The sequence below is a fragment of the Pinus tabuliformis genome, chromosome 6 (genome assembly GCF_031772625.1).
Source record: "Pinus tabuliformis cultivar Carrire ecotype Pingquan chromosome 6, CPIR1, whole genome shotgun sequence".
NCBI classification, from domain to species: Eukaryota; Viridiplantae; Streptophyta; class Pinopsida; order Pinales; family Pinaceae; genus Pinus; species Pinus tabuliformis.
In genome coordinates, this window is record NC_142292.1 from 53,756,214 (window position 1) to 53,779,444 (window position 23,231).

The window sequence follows — 23,231 nt, forward strand, 5'->3', positions numbered from 1 at the left end:
AAACAAAAGCAATTTGAAATTTTTATAAGTGGCCTTGACAAAGAATCTGATGAAGAAGATTTAAAAGAAGTTTTTGTTGCAGTTGGTGAAATTGAGATGACGGGTAAATGTTGTGGGAATAAAATGACATGTAATAACATGATAGCCAACGACATCCACTATGCAAAAGATGATGACCACAAGTCAGTAGAAATTCTTAATGTCCTACCTCCAAGATTTAGAGAAATTGGTGCCAACTCAACAACCATCGAACATTTCAATTTCATGAACGACGATCTTATAAGGAATCGAATTATTCCATATTTTCACACTCATCAGCGATCCTCCATTCCCAACACCAAACTGGGAGCAATAGCGAATAAACTCTGAAATTGGGTTGACTCAACATCCTCATCGTCGAAACAATGCAGTGTTCAGTTCTATGTGATCAAAAAGTTTCCAGACCAGAGTTACACCAAATTTGTGGACCACGTCACTCAAGACAAGAGGTTGTCACCTCTCCATGAATTGGAAAGATGGGTGTCAATTGTTCCTTACAAATGGGTAAAATTCAAAGAAGCCTAGGAGGAACCCCTTGTGGAAACAATTCGACAAAAAATGATCTTGTGGACATGGGTTGACCTGTCGCATCCCTTTTGCTACATCATGACTGTGGGGAATAGTAGTAACTCCGATTGGGTTTTCCATGCCTTTAAAGATACTCCTACACCAGGTCTAGAACTCATGCACAATTCTGCTTCTTGGATTTCGAAGGAAATAGTAAGGGATCAACTAATAGTGTTGTTAAGTTTTGGTAGAGAAGTTGGGATTTCCAACGGGGCTATTTACGCCATGGATGACCCTAAAATGGGATGGAGGCAAATACAATGTCGGAAAAGTGCACACACTAGATAATTCCATCCATTCAAACTCCCTGACCCTTCAAGGAAAGTTGAAATCTATTTATATACCAAAATGAAGTGTTTGGACAAGAAGGAACGAGAAGTAAATCCTTTTGATAATGGATCTGTTCTAGGTGTTTTGGTGGAACAAGGAAACACGACGCCCATAAATTTTGATGCTTATGATGATATCCCTGTTGACAGTAGAGGTAACAATGTTCCCCTTTCTGTAACTACATTTCAAGAAATAAACTTGGGAGAGGCACTTAATAGGAATATCAAGAGGTGCAAGTTTGTCAAGTTGGCTCCTCTGCAGTGGTATGTTACTCTGATTTCTCTTGCAGGACGAGATATCATGGCATGGGCGCAGATGGGTTGCGAGAGAACTGCAGTGTTTTGTTTCCCTATAATTGCAGCAATTATGGAGGGTCAAATTCCCCAGTGTCGCCACAGGGCACGAACAGAATTATCGTTGGCACTTATTCTTTCTCCAACAAGAGAATTATCATCTCAAATACACACAAAAGCTAAAAAGTTTTCTTATCAAACTGGTGTCAAGGTGGTGGTTTCTTAAAAGGGTGCACCAATTCATCAACAACTGCGAGACTTTGAGAGGGGTGTTGATATTTTTGTTGCAACTCCTGGACATCTGATGGACCTCGCTAAACATAATCTTGGAGATTTAGCGCAACAATATATACAAACACCTCCATTTAATGTTTCAGGAGATGGGCATGTTAGTGGTAATTTGTCATCTGCTCCATTGCAGTTTCCCCTTCCAACGACAAGCAATACCATATTGAACAGTCGATGGAAACGTAGGTATAAACACGACCGTACGAGTCAAATTCACTATACAGACACGACTCTTAATAATTTTAATGAAGTATAAAGTACTTTATGAAAATTATTAAAGTTACTTTATTAAAATTATAAAGTTAGTTTATAATAATTTTTATAAAGTTACTTCAAAAGAAAATTACTTAAATTTATATAACAAATAAAAATATATAATAATAATAATAAGTGGGTTCACAAAGAAGGAAATCGACATGCCAAAATGACGCATGCAACATGGAAAAAATTATCAACGATAAAGCTATGAGGACAAGCTTCTGAAGAGGGGCAATGTTATTAATATAATGCATATAAAATAAAATAAATAATAAATAAATGTAAATAATAAATAATCAAAGTAGTGATTATTTTAATAGCCGTTAGTGGGGGAAAAACTCGACCGCTGTTTGATGCGGGTTAGGGTTTGGATGTTTTCACTCTGCAGCGACTGAACCTACTGCCCCGGTCAAGCATCTCACTGCATACACTGTCATCGTTTACAACCTGCTCCCTTTGCTCCCGTGAAGACTCACCCGTTCCGTTTTTTCTCTTGGTCGTGCAACGATCCACAGGCGAACGATTATACGAGGACTCCTGGCAGCTGGCACATCGTTTTCGGGCGGTTACGGTCATGGAGCTCGACTAGGTAGATTATTCTGATGACCCTTTTGCCTCTGTCTCCATCTAGACGACATCCCCTCCCCCGATATTGGAAGGGCAGTTTCCCCATATCACTGGTCTGCACGATGTCCCTCTGCCCTTGCCATCTGTTTCGGGTCCCTCCTGTCCGGCTGCATCCCTGCCTGATGAGCCCCCTCCTGGCCGGTTTCTGCTACCCCTCCACCATCGTTGGCAACCCTACAGTTTATGGCTAGCTGCATTAGCCCAGACCCCTCCTTTTATCCCCCGGGTTACACACTATACCCTTAGGTCGACATCTCCACACATTTACCCTCCACTGCTCCTGTATGCGGAAGCCCTATTTTATCTGACGGACCACCTCTGTCTCACTTTTCAACGCCTCCCTCTTCTGGCTGTTTTGAGGGCACTCCTCCGGATATTGAAGCAAATCCCTTTGAGCCCCCCTTGGAAGATCAAAATCCCCCTCTGGGAACTCCTCAGGTCGACGACAGTGCAAAGAGTCACAAGACAGGGAAGAAGGCTAAGTGTGTAAAGGCCAGAAATTAGAACATTGCTCTTCGTCTGGGCGAAGACATCCAGATGGGCGAAGCTCTTGATACCGCTAATAGGGTCTTAGTCGGACGGGTGCGAGGTCGGAATTACTCCACAGCCAGACTCAAGCAGTGGACTGCAGAAATATGGGGGCACATTTTGACAAAACTCCCTTTTGTACAAACCCTCGTCAAAGGATGGTTTGCGCTTCGCTTTGCTAGGGCTGAGCACACCACATTGATTTTATCCAAATTTTGGCATATTGAGCACACCCCTGTGCTGCTCAAAAGATGGAGCCCTCTTTTCGACCCTGAGAGGGAACAGATGGGCGCAGGGCCACTGTGGGTCAGACTACCAGGCTTGCCCCTTCACTTCTGGTCCGAGGATATATTTTGGCGCATTGGGAACGCTCTGGTGGCCTACCTGGAGCATGATAATAGATGGGCGCAAGGCCACTGTGGGTCAGACTACCAGGCTTTCCCCTTCACTTCTGGTCCGAGGATATATTTTGGCGCATTGGGGACGCTCTGGGGACCTATTTGGAGCATGATAATACATACCTAGCCTCGGGCAATATGTCTCTAGCGAGGATATTGGTTCACCTCGACACAAGGGAGGGCCTGGAAGAACATATCTCGCTGCACTGGAAACATTATACGCGCATTCAAATATTTGATTATGAGGGGGTTCCTTTCCGGTGCAGGCGGTGCCATAAAGTTGGGCATTTATTCAAGGAATGCCCTTTGAACGGGACATCTAAAGAAGTGGATCACCGGACGACAAAACATGTCAAAGACACAAGGGTTCTTGAATATCGGGCGGCCAACAGCACTGAACAGAACAAGGCAGACAAAGAAACTCCGAAGAAGCGCGGCAATGCTCCCTTTCGGCCTCCCTCTCCTCCTATGACCAAGGCCCGGGCGGCTACGGCGGCTGCGCTCTCTTCGAGTACATCATTGTCTACCCCTTGCTCTGTTTTTCTCTCAAATTCGTCTTGTGCATCAGATATCATCTCTTCTCGACAGCAATGTGTTGTAACTTCGTGCCCGACTCCACTCTCCTTGGCCTGCTCACTGAATCCGCCCCCTCCCACTATCTCTTGCACTCCTCCATCCTTCCCTGAGGCATCCATCTCTTCTACACACTCCACTGACTCTAATTCTAGGAATCCCTCTCACTCCTACAATCTTCAATCCCATTTCCAGTCACGCCTCTGGACACCATAGGCATAGGGATCTTATCCCCCTCCATTCCCCCCAAACCACCTCGGGGCAGACCCTCATCCCTCTCCAAGGCCAAGCAACAGGCGGGTATGGACGTCGTTGCGGGCCGACAACTAGCTATTGACCAGGTTCTTAGAGCATAGAAAACCCTGGGTTCCTCTCCCTCATGAAGCTGCTCTCCTTCAACTGCTTAGAGTTAGTTAGTCCCGACAAAAAACTAGCGTTCCGTAGGCTCCTATGCATTGAACGGGTGGACGTTATTTTTCTCTAGGAGACTCTGGGTTTAGCGGAGCCCATTACACACCTACTTGAATCCATGCTTCCCAGATGGCATTTTCATGCCCTCGATGTTCATGGGAGGTCAGGAGGCATTGCGATGGGGTATAATTCCAGGACTATTAAATTAAACAATATCTGGGGGGATCTGGTTTCATCAGGGCAGATCTCTACTCATTTGACCTGGGTATTGAAATGAGAATGATAAATGTTTATGGCCCTTGCCAAAACCGGGCTGTCTTCTGGGAGCATTTGCTCAGATCCAGACTCTTGCAAGTGGACAATCTCATTTTGGGAGGAGACCTAAATTTCTCCATTGGATACTCTGAATCATGGGGACAACATGCACAGATTGATTCCCTATCAGAATTTTTTGGGAGAATTTTGGAGGACCATGGTCTTATAGATATTCCATCTGCCAGGTTACAACCCACCTGGAGGAACAGACGGATTGGGGAAGCCAGGCTGGCCAGAAGATTAGATCGATTCCTCCTTAAAGAACGACTCCTTGGATTGGGGTGTAATTATCGGCAATGGGTTGGGTCGGGGGGATTGTTGGACCATTCGCCCATATACCTGGATATCAGTGGACATGCATACAAACCAAAAGCACCATATAAATTTAATGCTACTTGGCTAAAAGATGTTGATTACATTAAGCTTGTCACTGACTACTGGAAGTCCCATCCTCTTGGGGAGGGAGGTATCATATCCGAAGGATTTGCTCACAATTTAAATCATCTAAAGAGCCTGTCCAAGAGATGGGCACACAACAAGAGACTGATAGAAGATCAAGTCTTGAGAAACACAGAAGCAGAGATTGCTTCCTTGGAAGACGAACATGGGGGGGATATCTAACCCCAGAGCATAAGGAGAGGCTCACATCCCTGGTTGCTCAAAGGGACAAAATTCTTAGAGACAGAGAAGAATCATGGAGGTTATGGAGTAGAGCCATTTGGCTTCAAGAAGGTGATGACAACACAAAATTCTATCACAAATTCGCCAATGGACGTAAAGCAATCAACACCATTTGGCATATGAATAATGAACAAGGCATCAGGGTTAACTCCTTTCAGCAATTAGCCTCTCTCGATACCACACATTTCAAGCATCTCTATAAGGCCCCTCCCAATGCATCATTGGCTGAAATCATCAGTGGCACAATTATTCCCCCAGTTTGTTGAACAAGAGGAAGCAGAGGATCTCATCAAACCTATTACAATGGGGGAGCTAGAAGCTACTCTGAAATGGTTCAAGAAGGACAAGAGCCCTGGACCAGATGGTTGGACTGTAGAGTTCTATAATGCTTTTTTCGAAACTCTAGGAGAGGACCTCCTCAAGGTCATTGAAGAATGTTGAATCTCTAGGAGAATGTACGAGGCCTTCAACTCCACTTTCATTGCGCTCATACCAAAATCCGACAATCCTGACTCCTTCAATGATTTCAGCCCTATTTCACTCTGCAACTGCATTTATAAAATCATCACCAAAATCATAGCAAATCGCCTCCAGCCCATCTTATCTTCTCACATCTCCTCTCAACAATTTGCTTTCCTTCAGGATCGACATATACATGAAGTTGTTGGTACAACTCAAGAGGTCTTGCATACCATAAAGACAAAGAAATTGAAAGGTATGATCCTCAAGGTAGATCTCTCAAAAGCATTTGATCGTGCTAGCTGGTTATACATCAGAATGCTTTTAACTCATCTAGGTTTTCCCATCGAGTTCATCAATTGGATTATGTGTTGTATAACAAATGTATCTTTCAGTGTCCTTATAAATGGATCGACTTCTCCCTTCTTTCATTCAGAAAGGGGTCTCAGGCAGGGTTGTCCCCTCTCCCCTCTTTTATTTCTGCTCATCATGGAGGGCCTTAGCAGACTCATTTTGGATGCTCACAAGATGGGGCAATTATAGGGAATCAGGATTACAAATAATTGCATCCTGACTCATTTACTTTTTGTGGATGATGTTCTGATTTTTCTTAATGGCGGTATTGGGGACCTGTCAGAATTACAAAACATCATGGCCTTATTCAGTATTGCAACAGGTATGGAGATCAACAGCATAAAGTCTACCATCACTGCCTCGAGTTGTTCACCGCATGAAATACAATTTGCTCTCCACAGGTTTCCATTCACTCTCCATCCCCTGGATGATGGACTAAGATACCTCGGTTACAGACTCAAACCCCACTGCTACAAAATTGTTGATTGGATATGGTTGGTGGCCAAGATCGAGAGAAGACTAAACATATGGCATCATAAATATCTCTCCAGAGTTGGTTGCCTGGTCCTTATAAAAGCCGTTCTGGAAGCCACTCCTATGTATTGGATGTCCTTAGCATGGATTCCTAGGGGCATTCTCACCAGGATTCAAAATCTTTGTTGCAGATTCCTTTGGAAAGGTAAGCAGGAAGGAAGGATATTTGCATGGGCTAGATGGGAGATACTAGCTCTGCCCAAGAAGTGGGGAGGCTGGGGTATCAAAAGTCTATCTCATTTTTCAACTGCTCTGGATGCTAAACTGGGATGGCAGCTCATCACTTCATGCAGCTTATGGAAGAGGGTGGCCTATTCGAAATACATATATCCCCTCAACATGATGGACTGGATCAGACACCCCACTTGGAATCGGTCAGGCATATCAATCATCTGGAAAGTAGTACTCAACTCCATGCCTCTCATTAGGGACAAGATCACTTGGAAAATACATTCTGGTTCCTCGGTGCGCATTGGAAGGGATCCCTGGATCGGCAGTGGCAACTCACACAGGCTCCCTCATGAATTAATCATGACGCTCAACGTTGTTGGCATCTCGCACATTAATCACATTGTGGATCATGAAAATACCACTCTCTTCCAACAAGCATGGAAGTCTGCACACCGTCTTAATCTCCCACACATCTGGCATCACAGTTGGGACACATATCTCTCGGCCCTTGTTGAATCACACATTAGGATCACAGAGGGTGAGGACGAACTAATTTGGGCACAATCAAAACATGGGATATATTCTCCCAAAGAAGGATATCTCTGCATATATGTGGATCACCGCCCTCCGGCAATTGAACTGTGGTGGAGCCAGCTGTGGAAACTTAAAGCACCCCCCAGAACGTTGTTGATTTGGGGTAGCATCGGATGCGCTCTAGCCTTGAAAATTGGTGGAGAGGCAAAAGCACATGAGATCTCCAAGACCCAGAAATGGTTTGGGCAGAATCTAACCAGTTTTGGAGATATTAAAATAGTTAATATTTTTAATGGAGTTTCTATGTCTAAACTTAGGAAAAAATAAAACATTAATGTGAATTAATATAAAACTGAGTTAGAATGGTCCAAATGTCATGGATCAAGCCAAATCTAATCTTAGTCGTTGACTAGAGATTTAATCTCGGCTGTTGATGGACCAATGATAAAAGTATAAGAGGAGGCTTGAGGGTCAGTTGGAGAATACACCAAGAGAGATCAACAACTCGATTTTCTGGGGCAGGGTTTGCTGAGGAAATTGAGTGAAGTGATCTGAGTTGCAGCTGAGGGGCAGTGAATACATAGCAGAGAGGCAGAGTTAGTACCGGGAGGATCAGCACAGAAGTCGAGAGAGGTTGACGCAGAGCCAGCTAGAGGGCACGCAAAGGCAGCCAGAGGCCACGAAGATGCAGCCAGGAGCTGCGAGCCAGTGAGGGCCAACGTGAGAGACCAGAGGCTCCAGAGGCTGACGCAGAGCCCTGAGAGGTTGACGCTGGGCCAGATAGGCTGACGTTGGGCCAGAGAGGTTGACGCAGGCCTTAGAGGCAGCGCTGGGAGATTTTTCGTGGGACAGATTGGAGCTGGAGAGCTGGATAGGGTGACGCAGTCCCTATCAGGGTGACGCAGAGCAGCAGAAGTTGTATTGTTGCTGTGGGATCGTTCATCCGGTGATTTAGCCAGAATATCTGTCTCCGACTGAGAGGTACTACTGCCGAGGGCATTCTCTGTTGGGTGAGCCATTTCTGGCACCCTAGTTGTATTCTGAAACTGCATAATAATAAAACCCTCTGAATAGCTGCACCAGTTTTCCCGCATTAGGTTTTTCCAGGGACATTAGTCCAAAAACAACAGTGTCACTTGTGTGCTTGTTTCTTTCAGTTGATGATCTGTATGTGTTGATACTGTACTTGTATTTATTTTCAGTATTTACATGGTAAATAACTTGTTAAGTAACTGAACAAGTAGGAAGAAATAAATCAGATAGTACAGGAAGAATTTCTAACGATTAGACTTAGAAATTCCAACATGGTATCAGAGCGAAGTTGCAGATCACAGGATAACTGAAGGCATCAGCCGAGCAGAGCAGCAGCAGCAGAAACAGTTGTCCCGAGTGACAAAAGTTGTTCCTAGCAGTAAGCAACAAGGAAGGGGTGACGCAGAGAGCTTGCGTCATCAGTTCGAGCCAGGAGGAGGATCAGCGTTGAGGCAGAGAGGAGCAGACCTGACCTACACAGTGCCCGGTCATCTTTCTCTGTCAGGAAGGATCGACGTTGTGGCTAGGAGGTGTAGATTTTGCCGATGTCGGGATTGCACAGAGCCTAGAGGCTCTAACCTTCACACTGTTGGGGCATAGGAGGATGTGGGTAAGTTGCGGAGCGAAGCTAGTGGGGTACTGTGGTCAGAACAGTACCTAACAGGGCAAGACCAAGGAGGAGGGAGTTGTTGCCGAGGATTTCTAGCCGAGAAATCCAGATCAGTGGTGCAGCTACACAAACGATCGGAGTGGGGCATCTCGACATTGGCAGAGGGATTTCCAGAAGGGAAATCGAGGCTTAAAGGGAGTCAAACCGAGAACTTCCAGACGGGAAGTTGAGAGACTCGAAAGAGTCGAAAGAGGAGCAGTGAAATGCAGTGTTGAAAATATCGGTATCGGAAAAATATCGGCGAGGGTCCAGAAAATATCTTATCGACAATATCGGCAAAAATATCGGCAAAATATCCGCAAATATCGGCAAGCATAAAAAATGCATAATATATTCATTTTTTCAGATTTTTAAACATATAAAGCAATAACAACATGAAATAAACACACTGGCACATAAATATGAAGAAAGCACTGATATATATGATGTCAAATAGAAATGATACATCAAAGGCGATACCAAATCCTGCTGATCCCTGATAATTGTCCATTCAAGGACTCAAATGTGGAGAACCAATACAAAATAACATCACATATATAAAAGTATCTCATCATCATGAGTTATATGTAGCATAACAAATAAAACTAGCAGCTATCTATCTGAAATCACTGCCCTCTCTCCCTTTTACGGGAAAGCATGATGGGCTGTTTGCCAGGCCTGCCCCTAGTAGTAGAAGGCCCTGACCCTGCCTCTGCACCTAATGTCAAATAATGAGTGCTAGGTATGGGGCTATGCTTTCCTATATCTATAGCAGATGGTGTTGATGTTGATGCTCCCACAGTGTCCTCCTCCTCCTCCTCTTGCTGCCCCTGTTCTAATGGATCATCTGCCACTGGCTCTAACCATGAAGGTGACTCCTCCAAGATGGGCTGCTCAGACTCCACCCTCCACTGAGACAATACATCAACATTGTCTAAGAAAATGGCATCTGTATCCATTGGTGATTCTATTTGCCTCACTCGAAGTCGGATGTTGTAATGCACATATACTAAATCATTGAGGCATGCAAACTCCAACCTGTAAGAGTGTCAAAAAAACTAATGAGTCTTGACTCTTGACTCTTGAGTCTTGACACTTGAAAGTTGAAGGTCATAAATTAAAAATTAAAAATTACAATAAGTGTAATTGCTCAACTGAAGGCTGGAGCTCAAAGTTATACCTGTTGCGCTTTTTTATGTGTATTTTCTCAAATACACTCCAATTGCGCTCACACCCTGAAGAGCTACATGTTTGACTCAAGATTCGTATGGCCAATTTCTGCAAATTTGGTGCCCTTGCACCATAGCTTCACCACCAAATATCTACAACAAAATAATGAAATAAAAAATTCAAAAACTTAAAACATAATTAAACTTTCAAATAAAAGTTACATAATTGAATTTTTAAAAAATAGAATTATAAGTAAGGAAATTCTAAATTGAAAATTCTAATTTCTAATGAGTGATGACTTGTCACTTACGTGGCATGAAGAGGGTCCTTTCCCTAATAGCATCATCAAAGCCAAATAGGCCAACACAATCCCGATAATACTGTATCTCGCGATTGATTTTGCTACGAAGCTCAGGATCAAGTACCATCCTCTGAATACAGGAATGGAGCCCTTCCATCACCTCGCCATCAAAATCAAAGCCGCATTTGTATGAAAATGCGGGGTTGAGGAAGAGTGTTGCTGCATGAATGGGTCGATGAAGCATCCCTGTCCACCGACTATCAATCACATCCCATAACATCATCTGCCTATCAAGGCCAACAGAACCCTTGTCTGCATAATAAGAACGAATGGCCTCCTTGGCCCTATCCATGCCCTCATACAAATAAGCCATTGCAGGCTTCTCCCCATCCACCAATCTGAGAACCTTTACTATAGGTTCACTAACTGCGCATGCTTCTTCTACTCCACGCCAAAACGTCTCAGAGTACACCATTTTTGCAATGGCTTTCCGTCATGTCTCCTGTTGTATCTACAATTACACCAATCATCAGACACAAACATTTGCTTCAACTCGAACTGACATCAAAGCAGAGACTGAAGAGTAATAAAGTTTGTGGCAAAATGTGTGATCGCAGGACGCCGCAACTCCTTGTTTCTAGTGAACCTCCTCATGAGGCTAAGAACAAAAGCATGGTTATAAATAAACTTGGGGACGCTCCTAGCCATATCAACCACCTCCTTGATGAAGGAGAGTTTCCCCATATCCTCAAGCAACAAATCGAGACAATGTGATGCACACGGAGTCCAGAACAATGTGGGATGCCTCTCCATAAGCATCTTGCTGGCAAACACATAATTAGCTGCATTGTCTATTATGACTTGCACCACATTCTGCACACTAATTTCTCGAATGAACCCATCTAACAACTCACATATCGTCGCTGCATCTTTGATATGTTCTGATGCATCCAACAATTTAATAGACATGGTACCTTTAGGACAATGTACCAAGAAATTTAGAAGGGTCCTACCCTTCCTATCTGTCCAACCATCAGACATCACTATGCATCCAGTAACTTCCCATGTCTTTTTCAACTCCGCCAATCTAGAGTTGATGTCCTGCTTTTCTGCTTGAAGAATTGGCCCCCGCAACTCCTCATATGTGGCACTTTTGTACCCTGGGCCCACAACAGCAATAGCATCACACATTGGCTGCCAAAATGGATTGGTTTTGGTGATGCTGAGAGGTAAGTCGCTCCAGAAAATACACCTCCCCATGACTCTATCTGCTTCTTGCTTCTTTTTTTTAACAAGCGATTTTATGCCAGGTTGTGCTCCATGTCCTGTTCGTGGAACAAAAAATGATGACCTCGCACTAGCAATAGCAGGTGATGATGTGCCAGCTGTGGAGCCCCTCCCACTACCCTCAACATCAAAATCAAGAGAAGATATCCCGAAAGATCTACCTGCACGTTCAGCTTTGTTTCTTTCTGCCTCCCCCTTCTTTGTCTTCTTCATCAATTGCCTCAAGAGCTTTTTGTATAAGCTCCGGACTAGAAACTTTGCAAATCCCAACATCATGTCCACAGAGTCTACAAAAAGCTCTTGAGACAACCCCACCTGTCATCCTAGTCCCACAAAATTTGCATGTAAGATATGCACAATTTGTCCCACCATCAGGGTTGCCATACTCCCAAAATGGGTCCAAGGCTTTTGGCATATTTGTATTTTGTAGTGGGCTAACTCAAACCTAGGGCACCAAAAAAAAATTGGAATTAATAACTTAATAAGTAATAACCACATCATTTTACAAAACAGTTTTTTTGCTACATTATTTGCAATTTTGCAATGTGAAATGAAATGATAAAATTCAAAATTTGCTTGCCGATTAAAATCAAATCAAAAATATTTACATATAACAATGGTGTGACCTTCGTTGTCCCACAAGGAGACATTTTTCTAGCCCTTCCAATACACAGAAAGCAGTAGAGTAAAATTTGTTAAATTATTGCTTATTCCCTATCAGTCCAGTTTCAACAATGGCTACATACTTCAAGAAATTTGTCAATAAGAGGAGGAATACGTTTCACTTCGAAGGCATTACACAACATCCAATATTGAGCACATCATTTCACTTCGAAGGCAAACGGTAAACCTACCTCACTGTTCACATTACACAATAAGAAACTAGTTTCTAACATGAAGAAATTTTATAGAGATGAACCCCTAATATATAATAAATAGCCTCTGTAGCTATGAACTCAAAAAAAATGGAGTTTGCTCTCCAAACATGGAGAAAAGTTAAAAACTTAAGAAGTTAAAACCCTTGCATTTACTCATGGGCATGAAAATCTTTTCAAATTGAAAAAAAAAAAAAAACAAGCAAAATGATTGTAGGCAAATAGGCAAGCAAGAACAATCCTAAAACTAACAAAAAATTCATTAACATAGGGGTTTATTTGAACATACCTGTTAATGGAAGAAATGAAATTGTTTCACTGTTCTTGAAGCTTAGATCAACAAAATCTTCGTTGTTGGCGATAATAGCTATGCAACACTCAAACCCTGGCAGCAAGCACTTAGCTCTCCCCTTCCTTCTCCAACAATCAAAAATGAAAATGATGGATAAAAAACCAAAATCAGAATTTTATAACCCGCGCGGATTTTTTTTACTGTCTCCCAGCGATATATTGGATCGTCGCGCGATATTTTGCCTAAATATCGGTGATATTTCGGAAATATCATGATATTTTCGGAAGCCAAAAATATCGCGATATTTTCTCGACGATATTTCGGCTCGCCGAAAATATCGCGATATTTACGAATATCGCCAATATTTCGGCGATATTATCAACACTGGTGAAATGGCAATGAATGGGCTAAGAGATCAAGATAGATTGGACGGAGCTTCGAACTTCGTAGTCTAGAAGGCCAGGATCTTGTCCATTCTAGACAGGTATCGCATCAAACACTTCGCCTTGAAAACGATAGCGATCCCAGTTGACCCGGCTGAAAATGAGAAGTACGAAGAGGCAATGGCCAGGGCTAAGTGCATCATCCTTGACGGGGTCAAGGATCATGTGGTACCACATATTGCCGAGAAGGGTACGGCAAATGAGATGTGGGATGCCCTGAAGAAGTTGTATCAGCATACTTCCGTGCAGAGGAAGATGCTTCTAGAAAATCAACTGTGGTCATACCAGATGCAGAGGGGAGAGCAGATAGATATCTTCCTCGGGCGATTGACAGAGATTCGGGACCAGTTGACTTCCATAGGGGCCACACCAGATGAGGAGATGTTGGTGAGGACCGCATTGAACGCAGTCTTAGAGGATTGGGAGGTATTTGTCCAGAGCTTACTGGGCAGGGCAAGCCTTTTGGATTGGGAGGAACTGTGGGCGGCTCTTCGTCAAGAAGAGATCAGACGACTGACCAAGGCGGGAAGCAGCGGCAAGGGGGTCAAAATCAAAAAGGAGGAAGAGGAGGATGCTGCCCTAGCATCTGCAGGAAAGCAAGAGAAATGAAAGAAGGACCTCTCCAAGGTCAAATGTTTCCACTGTGGGGAACTGGGTCACTATGCGAACCAGTGTCCGAGGAAGAAGAGCAAGGGAGAGGCTTCTAAGACCAAGGCAGCTCCAGCGAGGGCGGAGAAAGAAGTGGAGGCAGATGACGACTATGCCATGAGTGTTAATGCGCCACTTAAGAGGAAGTGGGGAGACATCGAGCTATAGTCAGACAGACTACAGACGATGAGGGGCAGGATCCTTGAGGTACCCAACCTCTTGGATTATACCTTGCTACGGGAGCCCCGAAGAGAAGTAGCAGGACTGGCGGATGTCGGTAGAGACGAATGCGGATGGAGTGACAAAGGGTGCTACAGTGCAGGAGTCCCGGGACAGCGTGAGGCAACAGTGCAAGATGCATGGAGTTGTTGCAGTAGCGCAGAGGTCAGTAGAGGGAGCACTTGTCAGCGACAGAGGGAGCTTCAGCATCGGGAGTGTTTCTAGCCTGACAGAGATGTCAGAGTTGGGAGGATCAGTTACTTACTTCTCAGTAACTGAGTTGCAGTGCAGTGGTTAGCAGTGGCAGTGCTATGGGCAGCACGATGCAGCATGATGAGAGGGGATGCAGTGCAGATGCAGCAGTGGCAGGGCCATGGGCAACAGCACGGATGCAGAGGGAGCTGTCGTACACATGCAACAGTGGCAGTGGCTTAGCATCAACACAGGGACCGATGTTGGATGATTAGGGTGATACTCAGTGAGGAGTATTACAAGAGCACAGTCCTCGCGAAGATGGAGTGTTGATTTGGGGTAGCATAGGATGTGCTCTAGCCTTGAAAATTGGTGGAGAGGCAAAAGCACATGAGATCTCCAAGACCCGGAAATGGTTTGGGCAGAATCTAACCAATTTGGGAGATATTAAAATAATAAATATTTTTAATGGAGTTCCTAAGTCTAAACTTAGGAAAAATAAAATATTAATGTGAATTAGTATAAAACTGAGTTAGAATGGTCCAAAAGTCATGGATCAAGCCAAACCTAATCTTAGCCGTTGATTAGAGATTTAATCTCGGCCGTTGATGGACCAACGAGAAAAGTATAAGAGGAGGCTTGAGGGTCAGTTGGAGAATACACTAAGAGAGATCAAGAACTCGATTTTCTAGGGCAGGGTTTGCTGAGGAAATTGAGTGAAGTGATCTGAGTTGTAGCTGAGGGGCAGTGAATACATAGCAAAGAGGCAGAGTTAGTACTGGGAGGATCAGCGCAGAAGCCGAGAGAGGTTGACGCAGAGCCAGCTAGAGGCCACGCAGAGGCAGCCAGAGGCCACGCAGAGGCAACCAGGAGTTGCGCAGAGCTAGTGAGGGCCAGCGTGTGAGACACAGAGGTTCCAGAGGCTGACGCAGAGCCACGAGAGGCTGACGCTAGGCTAGATAGGCTGACGTTGGGCTAGAGAGGCTGACGCAGGCCTTAGAGGCAGCGCTGGAAGATTTTTCGTGGGACAGATTGGAGCTGGAGAGCTGGATAGGGTGACGCAGTCCCTATCAGGGTGACGCAGAGCAGCAGAAGTTGTATTGTTGTTGTGGGATCGTTCATCCCGTGATTTAGCCGGAATATCTATCTCCGACTAAGAGGTAATACTGCCGAGGGCTCTGAAACTGCATAAAAATAAAACCCTCTGAATAGCTGCACCGGTTTTCCTGCAATGGGTTTTTCCGGGGACATTAGTCCAAAAACAACGGTGTCACTTATGTGCTTGTTTCTTTCAGTTGATGATCTATATGTGTTGATACTATAATTGTATTTATTTTTAGTATTTACATGGTAAATAACTTATTAAGTAATTGAACAAGTAGGAAGAAATAAATCAGATAGTACAGGAAGAATTTCTAACGGTTAGACTTAGAAATTCCAACAAACGCGACTGTTCATGTGGACAATGCTCAGGAACAAGGCCCCCACGAGAGATAATCTCATTAAACGAGCCTTCCACGGTCCATCTTGGTGTGTTTTTTGCAAAAAAAGCTTTGAATCCATTGACCATCTCTTCCTATTCTGTCCGATCACTGTGGACCTCTGGCATTCAACCCTCCTCGCCTCTCATACCCCCAGCCAATGGCAAGGCAAAACTGCTAAGGAAGCTTGGCTATCTTGGTGGGCAACGGTGACCCCGAACAAAGCCAAAAACCTTCCTCTCCTCATGTGCTGGGCTATCTGGTTAGCTCGGAACCATCTTATTTTCTTGAACATCATTCCTAGATGGCACACCATCTCTGCCCGCATTTTGGCCATCTATCATCTCTTACCTGATGATGACGTTACACCACCCACCAGGACTATTATACCTGAGGCTATCAACAGAGACTATCCCTGGGCTTATTTTGACGGGTCAACACAAGATGACGGGTGGGGGGGGTGGGGGGAGCTATACTCTACCTATCTGATACTCACTTTTACAAAATTCAGATGGGGCTGGGAATGGGTACAAATAATTTTGCAGAGCTCATTACTCTCAGACACCTCCTACAATTTGCCTTAGAAAAACAATGCAGAAACATACAAATTTTTGGGGACTCAAAGATTATTATCAACTGGATAAACAATACTTCATCTTGTCATGCTTATACTCTGAGGCACATTCTGGAAGAGGCACACAAACTTAAAGCACAATTTGATTTATTTGTTTGTCGTCATATATACAGGGAGCGCAACCAGATTTCCGATCAGCTTTCCAAGGAAGCTGCGAACCGGCCTCGAGGTACATGGATGATACAAGAACAGAGGGACAGTGAACACTATCAATACTATCATTGACCATACATGGACTTCAGAGCATAAGGGGCCCGGAGGGGCCTGTCTCTACATGGTCTCATTTTATTTTTGGCATATTTATCAATACATATATATCACAATTATACTTGTTGTATATAAGGACAGAACAAAAACTGCAACTCCCTGTGTGGAGCATTTTTGAAACTATGATGTATATTTTGAAAACTATTCTCCCTGCGTGGAGCCATTTTGAACTCTGATATTTTTGGATGGGCGAATCGCCGCACTTTACAGCATATGCGACACAACATCTACAATATGTAATTTTTCACTATCAATGAAAATTACGATTTTTCCTTAACAGAAAATAGTCATTAGTTAAATGAAAAGGCATGTCTAAAAAGACATGCCCAATCATGAAGGGGAACCTGCCTGGGTATATAAGCAGGCCCTCATTGTAACATTCAATCATATTAATAATAAAAATATTATCTACAATAAATTGTGTATTTTACATTACAAAGTACAACAAGCTACAGTTTTGTTGCTACATTGTGACAATGGATTAGGAAATGGTCCTATGGAGGACATACTTTGGTGAACCTAGGTGGAGTATGTGCCTTGGAGAGGTGGTGTGGTGTCCTACTAAATGCCTCCCAACATTGCACTCTGATCTAGGGGAGAGATAAAGTTGCTTGTCAAGGCCTTGGTATTTTTGACAATGTCGGTTATGATGATGTTACCATCAACGATGCTTATCAATTTGGATCCTTTCTTACATGAATATTTCAACATGAGATTATCATGTTGAGTCGTTATGAATACCTCCCTAGTTAAGAGGTTGTGTTGAAGTTGTAACTAGGTTAAGTGTTCATAATGTCATATTTATTATATTATTTTTATCAAAGCATGTTCTTGATGCTTAGAGTCAAAAAGAGTCAAACAAAAATTATTATGAGTCAAAAGAAAATTTAGAAGGGCTTGTTCTTCATGTCCCTTGTAAAAGAAATAAATATTAAATTTGTCAAGTGTCATTTGTCTCACCAAGATGCCAAGTCGGCCCTCCTACCCCTCAAGTCGTCTCAACTACATGTGGCACCCATTCGCTTGTGGAGAAGACTATATATAGCCCATTCGCATCCCTCAATTGATCATCATAATCACACACTCATATCTGATCCAAAACGAAGAAGAAGGATTCTTGGAGGCTAAAAACAGGAGACTAACTGGGCATACATCCATCATACCTATGTGAAGTTTTGAACAGGTTTTTTGAGGTAGTTCGAAGTTCAAAGTCTGAAACTCTTATGTGAAATTTTGAGGCTTTTATGTGGATGACAAAGTTCTGAAGGAAAAGCATTGTAACATCTTAAGAGGGTTGACTTGGCACTTGGTATTTGGTCAACTAGTCAGTTCATTTGTGACTTGGATTTCTCCTGTTGATTAATGATTCTATAAGGAAAGGATTGATGGGTTTCCCCTTGTGGGGTTGGCCCTGGCCACTAGCCTAATTTTTGGTGTCACTTGTCTATTTTTGTGCATTGTACTTGTATAATTTCTTGATAACCTAATTGAATGAAGTAAATGCTAAATGAAAACATATATAACAGTCACAAGTAATTATCATGATCCGAAATTCTAGTTTGCAAATGAATTTCAACAATCCTCATACAAGGTTGGAGCCTTGTGAGAGACCACGTTGGAGACTGGATTTGTAGTTGAGGATTGGAGTCCTCATTCAAGGTTGGAGCCTTCGAGTTAAAGACTTTGTTGTACAAGTTGGAGCTTGATTTTTTGTATAAGAGGATTGGAGTCCTTATTATTTTCATTAATAAAATTATTTTCTTGTTCTACATCTTGTGTTCTGGTTAGCTAGTGATCCTAACTAGCATGATATAAGAATTGTAAAGAAATATTGATTCACCCCCCTCGGTATTTCGAACAAGTGCTTCCCTTCAGTTGGTGCTGGTCAATTATTGTACTCATCAAATATATTAGAAAGCATTCCCTAGTTTTCTTCTGCATTGGGTTTCCACGTAAAATTGTCTTGTGATGTGATGTGATGTTGCTTATCTGATTAGAATTATGTGAAATATTGATTCACCCCCCTCTTAGTATTTCCAACATGCTTTCCCAATGCACACCCCTTGCACAAATCCTAGTGCTTAGTACTGAAATCTAATAATCCTATAACAATCTCTCTCAATACTCTCAGAGCCCCATGTTGTAAGTGGGTCGTCATTCTATTCCACAACTCGCATAAGTCACTATTGTTGGTGGTAGAAACCAATGCTCTAGCTAGCTGAAACATGAGCCTGTATAGCTTCCCATGACGAACTCCAATCACTTTGGCCGAAGTGATACTAGATCCCTTAGGATACATGAGAACCTGCCCATCACGGAACACAACCTCATACCCCTTGTCCTCAATAGTGGAAACTGATATCAAGTTCTTTTTCAGCCCCGGAACATATAAGACCTTTGTCACTATCATGGGAGGCTATGACTTCCTCTAAAAGGATATGGTCCCAATACAAATTGCCCTTCCTATAGTGTCATCACCAAGCACTACCTCAAGATCTATGGCCCTCTCATTAAGATCTATAAAGTGTTCCCTAACACTTGCCATATGGCGTGAAGCTCCACTATCAATGTATCATATACTGGAAGATGTAACACTAGTGGAAAGACTAACCACCAAGGAAAACTCCTCGAACTTTGTGGAAAACTCATCCACCTTTGCTGAAGCTGCAACATTCTTCTTCCCTTTCTTGTTAGGACACATAACTGCATAGTGTCCCATCTTCTGACAAGCAAAGCATCTCACTTTGCTCATGTCCTTCTCCTTCTCCTTTTGCTTACCCTTCTGCTTGGTCCCACTTATGGCACCCTTCTTGGACTTCTTTTTGCCCTTTGCCACAAGAGCAACATTCTCCTCATCATCCCCACCATGTTGGCCTCCACTCTTGGCATTTCATCTTATCTCCTCCTGATTAAAATCATCCCACAATCTCCCCCAATCTGGAAGATTTTCACGGGCTACAATCCCATCAATAAAGACATCCCACTTCTTGGAAAAGCCACTCAAGGCTGACCTAACCAACTGCTCGTCCAGAATGGCCTCTCCCACTGCTGCCAACTCATCTCTCACTTGAGTGATTTTAGTGAGGTATGATGAAACTGTGTCGGTCTTGGTCATCTTGGTACTCAATTTTTCCCGCAATACCATTTTCCTATTCTCATTGGTACTTTGGTAAAGCTTTGTTAAGGACTCCCACATCTCATAAGCAAACTTCTTCCCTGAAACATGGGGAATGAGGTGATCTTTGATGGCATCTAGGAGAAGTCTCTTTTGCCTTGACATTCTTCTTGTTGAATTTGGCCAACTCATCAGAAGTAGTGGGTGGTGTCACTGTCTTCTCAACAATGTCCCACAACTCAAATTCTTCAAGCAACAAGACAATCCTCTCCTTCCATGGACTAAAATTATCAACCCCATTCAACCTGTCCTCAACCCTCAAACCTGTAGCCATTTGACCTGCTCAACCCAACACAAAGTCCATATATGAATAAAGGTAAACAACTGTTGATCTCTCTCACAAATCCATGTGTATGCTTGTTGATTTTGATTGTCGTTTGTTCCCTTTCTCTGCATTTTGACCCACTTAACTCTGATACCATATAGAAATTGATTGCTTAGACCCACCCCAGTTTCAAGTTTAATGAAGTTTCATCATGTTTAATGCCCAACCACATGTTTATTTGCTTCTGTCATAAAAATGAATATATCATAAATTGAAACACAAGAGTCTAATGATCAATCTACATTTTCCTTTTGCTGAGATAAAACACAAGCAAACCCACAAAATTTGGACAAAAGAATTTTCAGCAATAGCCCCTGGAAAAAACCATAAGGAAAAAGCAGTGAGACTAAAATAGCTAAAATTTTAGCAGATATAGCCTAATATATAAGGCTGAATTTTCAGCCCCAAGGGTTATGTCAATCAGTTGAACCATCTGATTAAGGTATGTTATTCCAACAAGGGACATAAGTCAGAGGTTCAAATCTGTTCAAGTCCCTCCGGTTTAGTAACACTACTATAGATGGCCATTGAGCTTTGTGTTTCTTATTGACATTAAGAAAGTTATGCTTAGATGAGATAGATTAGTTTGTCCACTTTTGTGTAAGTGGATTTCGCATTTCCATTGTTTATCACCATTTATGTACTAAGCAATTCCATTGACCAAGTTTGGTCATCTGTTAGACATTAATAAACTTATATTATCTCCATCTGGATATTCCCGGGAAGAGCAGAAGATCTCACAAGGATTTCCCTGGAAAAAGATTCAGGGCTGATTTTGGATTTTGCACAAAGTAATCACCTACGAAAGTTTATATAAACATCAATTTCCTCTAGATTGTAATTTATGTCTATCATACTATGTTTCTCGATCATTTCCTTCAAACCTTTTTAATGTGCTAATAAAAACACCTATATTTTGAAATATTTATATTTTATAATTTTTAAATACCCTGTTTCTTAGAAGTTTAAAGCATCATGTTTCAAAGTATCAATTTGTACCTGTTTCAAAGTTTCATGCAACATAGAATACTCCACATGCTGCACTTCTACATTTTAAACTTACAAAGCTAAATCCATAGCAGTTATCCTTGTCTAATCAAACCTTGAATAGGAAGAAAGATGGTATTTTATGAAAACAATATAATCACCTTTCAAGTGTCATTAAAAAAAATTAACCAAGGATAAAAAAGCAGTTTTAATTAGACACGACTTACAGAAATGAAACATGAAATAAAATAGAAAGAGATCTTTGTGAGAAGGGATTATCAGCCAAATGAGAGGACCTCAAAAGATAACTTTTCAATAGAGACAATTCCCATTAAATTATTTTTTATGGCAAAATGAAATAGCTCACATCTGCTATAGCGATTGCCTCTTCATCTCGAATTCCCTCGCCCTTCAGTTCCAGTACCCTCCATGCAAAGACACGGGCAGGAGGTGGATTAAACCCATTAAACCTGTCAAAAGAATGAAGAATATGTCAGAAAGTGCCCATTCAGCACACTTTGGGATCTTAATTTTTGTTGGGCAACTTGTCTTTCTTAAGAAGACTTTTCACAGTCTACTGCTTTTTGAAGTAGGTTTATAAATGATCACTAGTTCAATCCGCATGGAGTAGTCAAAAAGTTTTGTTGAAAGTTGTACCCGTTCAGGGATCTGACCTTCAATAAATTAATCAAAATCATAAGTTATTTTCATTGTATCTATACTCTAGCTCATCAAGTGCCACAAAGATATTGGAAATTCCTCAAACTGATCCAAAGTGATTATGCCTTTAACACCCAAATTTATTTGCAGCGTGACCAAGAATAAGCTCATTGAGAGCCAGCAAAAATAACAAATAAGCAAACTAACAGATATGTAAAACTCATTTAAGTCAGAAACAATGCAACAGACAGAAAGAAATTGAGGAACTACACCAACCAGCAATGAACATAATTTAGAAAAAATGTTCCTGTACCAGATATTCAAAGGGCATTGAAAGACATTTAGGAGTGACAGATAAACACAAGCTAATCACAAATCCTCTTGATAAAGAGTAAAAGGAAGGGTGAAAGAAATTGTAACATGTCCATATATGACCAAAAGGACTAGTAGCGGCGAATGGACTAGTCGTGACAGATATGATTTACATAACATGTATTCTCAATCTCCATTCAAAATAAAAGCCCATAAATATAGAGCATCTGAGACAATGAAAAGTACAATAAGATATCTCCATATCTGATCCGTAAACTGCCGTGGATATTCCACCGGACAGTTCGTCACAACTGTAACGAATAAAATATATAAATAATATAAATATAATGTAAATGATAATAATCATAATTAATTATTAGTTAAGTAGTAATTAGGTTGAAGAGGCATGTCTAATAAGACATGACTCTTCATGAAGAGATGCTTGCGTGGTATATAAGCAAGCCTCTCGTTCTCATTGTAATTCATCATCATTCTTTCTCATTCATTTTAATATATTATATTTATATCTTCATGGATATCTTGATATTCTGAGTATTCTGGAGTAATTAATCTTAAGAAGGAACTTTGTTCGCTTCATTTGGTATCAGAGCAGTTCGGTCCTCTAGGTTGCTTAACCGGTGCATAGAGAGCTCGTTCTCCGATCCAAGTCCTTGGCTATTGAAATTCGTCAACCTTGTTGCCGTACAATTGAAGCATTTTGCTCAGAATTTGGGAGTTTCTCCTTTTCTCCTTTTTCTAGGCCTTTGGCCATAAAAAAAAATAAATAAATAAATAAAATAAAATTAATTAATTAATTAAAAAAAATAACCAAAATAAAAATATATAAGTAAATAAATTTAAAAAAGAAGAAGAAAAAAAAAGTAAAAGAAAAAACAAAACGGATACAAAATCTCATACCAAG

General features: G+C 42.0%; 1 protein-coding gene across 1 annotated transcript in view; it reads right to left on the reverse strand.

The window, feature by feature from the left end:
* Window positions 1-23,231, reverse strand: part of LOC149257186 (uncharacterized) — a 132,894-nt gene that overhangs the window by 38,053 nt on the left and 71,610 nt on the right. The window contains exon 4 of the mRNA XM_089413693.1: window positions 21,705-21,807. Coding sequence (XP_089269819.1) covers window positions 21,705-21,807 — 103 coding nt within the window. The remainder of the gene's footprint in view (window positions 1-21,704; window positions 21,808-23,231) is intronic.